This window comes from Penaeus japonicus, unplaced genomic scaffold (genome assembly GCF_977035675.1).
Source record: "Penaeus japonicus unplaced genomic scaffold, GWHDUDI00000001_assembly GWHDUDI00000037, whole genome shotgun sequence".
Classification (NCBI taxonomy): domain Eukaryota; kingdom Metazoa; phylum Arthropoda; class Malacostraca; order Decapoda; family Penaeidae; genus Penaeus; species Penaeus japonicus.
The window spans coordinates 13067589-13070088 of NW_028234439.1; the positions used below are offsets into that span (position 1 = coordinate 13067589).

General features: G+C 40.9%; 1 protein-coding gene across 1 annotated transcript in view; it reads left to right on the forward strand.

Annotated features, from left to right (window-relative positions):
• The first annotated feature begins 2034 nt into the window (after positions 1–2034).
• The window catches only part of LOC147467191 (uncharacterized), a 7070-nt gene continuing 6604 nt past the window's right edge, over positions 2035–2500 (forward strand). Inside the window, exon 1 of the mRNA XM_086532470.1 lies at positions 2035–2172. Coding sequence (XP_086388596.1) covers positions 2035–2172 — 138 coding nt within the window. The remainder of the gene's footprint in view (positions 2173–2500) is intronic.

Consider the following 2500-nt stretch of genomic DNA (forward strand, 5'->3'; position numbering starts at 1 on the left):
ATAACCAGGTGTAGCTTTGCATGCGATAAGAACCCACGCTATCTCATTTTAGCACTTTGTAAAGAATAAGGCAAGGAATATTCGTGCTTCACTCCAATAACAACAAATGATTCATTCGAAGCACAGACTCGACAAAGACGCTTGTTTGTTTCTGGAACAATCCAAACACACGGAGATGGCGGTATGGCCACTTTTCTCCTTAACTTGTTCTCGTCTTTAGAGGCCATGATTTCATTAACAATGCTTCTCTTCAGGTCCATAAGAGGGAGGAGGAGGATTCTGTAAAGTAGCTCTCCAGAGCGAGCGTCTTCAGGCAGGTTATCAACCTCGGCGTGAGAGGAAATGCCTTGCTTGGCGGGAAGAAGTTGCTGGTATCATTAACATCAACATTGCCTTCGTCAATACTTTTATTATGATGTGTTGTTATCATTACTATTATTGCTATTATTGTCTTTGTCAGTTCTATTATTTTTATCATTATTATTATCATTATGAATTTTGTCAAAATTATTATCATCCTCATTATTATGATCATTATTATCATTATCATTAATATTATCATTATTGCTATTGATATTATCATTATGGTTATTATTATTATCATTACGGCCATCATCCCCTTTAGTGCTGTTGTTATCACTGGTATGGACATCATTAGCAATGTACCATCCGTTATTTTTAGGATCAATATTACCATAAACGACTACCAATTATTTCCTACTTAAACATATGCATGCTGGTCCCCTGGGTATTAATGGTTTTATGGGAGACTCAAGACTGCATATAGAACAACTGTGTTTATAACAAATATGATTGTTGTTTGTTCATTATTTACTATCGTTGTTTAATATCTTTATTGCTACTACTACTACTGTTATTACTGCCATCATCATGATTACTATTGTTTGTTATTATCACTATTGTCATTATTACTATGGTTAGTATGTTTTTTGTTATCAATAGTACAACTACTATTCTGCTACTACTACTACTTTTATTATCATTATTACTATCAATATCAGCATCTTTATTATCATCATGATCATTATCATTACTATTTCTATTACTATTATCCTCCTCCCCCTCCCCCCTCCTCTTCATCACTATCACCACCACCATCATAATCATCACCATCACCGTCACCATCATCATAACCATCATAATCATCACCATCATCTTATGAGGTAACGAGTGAGGGAAAACAACGAATCGGCCTATATGTGAAGTGACGAGCGAAGCCCCTGTCCCACTCCCTCATCGGCCCATCGGGAAAATGCCTGAACTCCCGGCGGGCCAATTCGTCACTGCTTGGCCAATCAGCTTTGTTTTATGTCTTGCAGGACTCGTGTTATTTAGAACAGGACCTTTCTCCCTTTCCTTCCTGTCTCTTTGCAAGGCGCCTCCTAGGATATCCTGTTTTGATATTCTTTTTTTTTTCTTAGTTATTTACACAAAAGAAACAAGATTTTTTTAAAGCATATAGTTCTTAATTATTATTATTATTATTTTAAGCATATGGTTCTTAATTAAATGCGAAGATAATAGTCAGAACAATGAATAGATGACAAGAAGATGTAGTAAAATGTGGATGAAGTGAGACAGGAAGGAGAGAGAGGGAGGAGAGATAAGATAAGCAGCCATCGCCTCCTTGATGCGATAAGACACGGGGGCGTTGCATGACTGGCTGTGCGTGTGGTGCCAGCTAAATCACACACACACGCACACGCACAAGCACACACACACTGCTATAGATAGAATGTGTGCGTGAGCGAGGGCGAGGGCGAGGGCGAAGTCGAGAAAGAGAATGAGAGAGAGAGAGAGAAAGATTGAGAGAGAGAGATAGATTGAGAGAGAGGAGAGAGAGAGAGAGAGAGAGAGAGAGAGAGAGTGAGTGTTTGCAAGTATGTAAGTACGGATATGTGTATGCACGCATGCATGTACATGCATAAATATACAGTAAACACTATATACATATATGCATGTCTATCACGCGTACATATGCGTGTGTGCGCGTATGTGTGCCTGCAAGGGAATATGATTAACAGATTAAAATATATTAGTCATCCAGCAAGAGCAAATACGTTCGATGCGCCGGCCGGACCGTTAGCCTCCGCGTGGCATGTGTTCGTGGGCTCAACGTGGGTCAAGGCCGGCAACGTGTGGCAAATCACGGTACGTCAGGGGGTGAATGCGAGAGCGAACGTGACGGTATCAATCACAGGGAAGATGGAAAAGGAAGAAGGAAAAGAGAAAGTAAAAAGAAAGAAAGAAAGAAAAAAGTTTCGAAGGAATTCGATCTGTTTCTGTGACTGATTTGTTGAAATCGGCGCGGGAGGGAGAGCTCGGTGGGGGAGGGGAGGGGGTAGAGGATGGGGTGGGAGGGGGGAGCGGGGGGGTTAGAAGACGGGGTGGGATGGGGGTGGGGGGCGGGTGTTTCTCGTTTTCAGGGCTTGGATATCTTGGATTATTTATTGTGTGGTGTTGGCACTTTGGCGTTGTG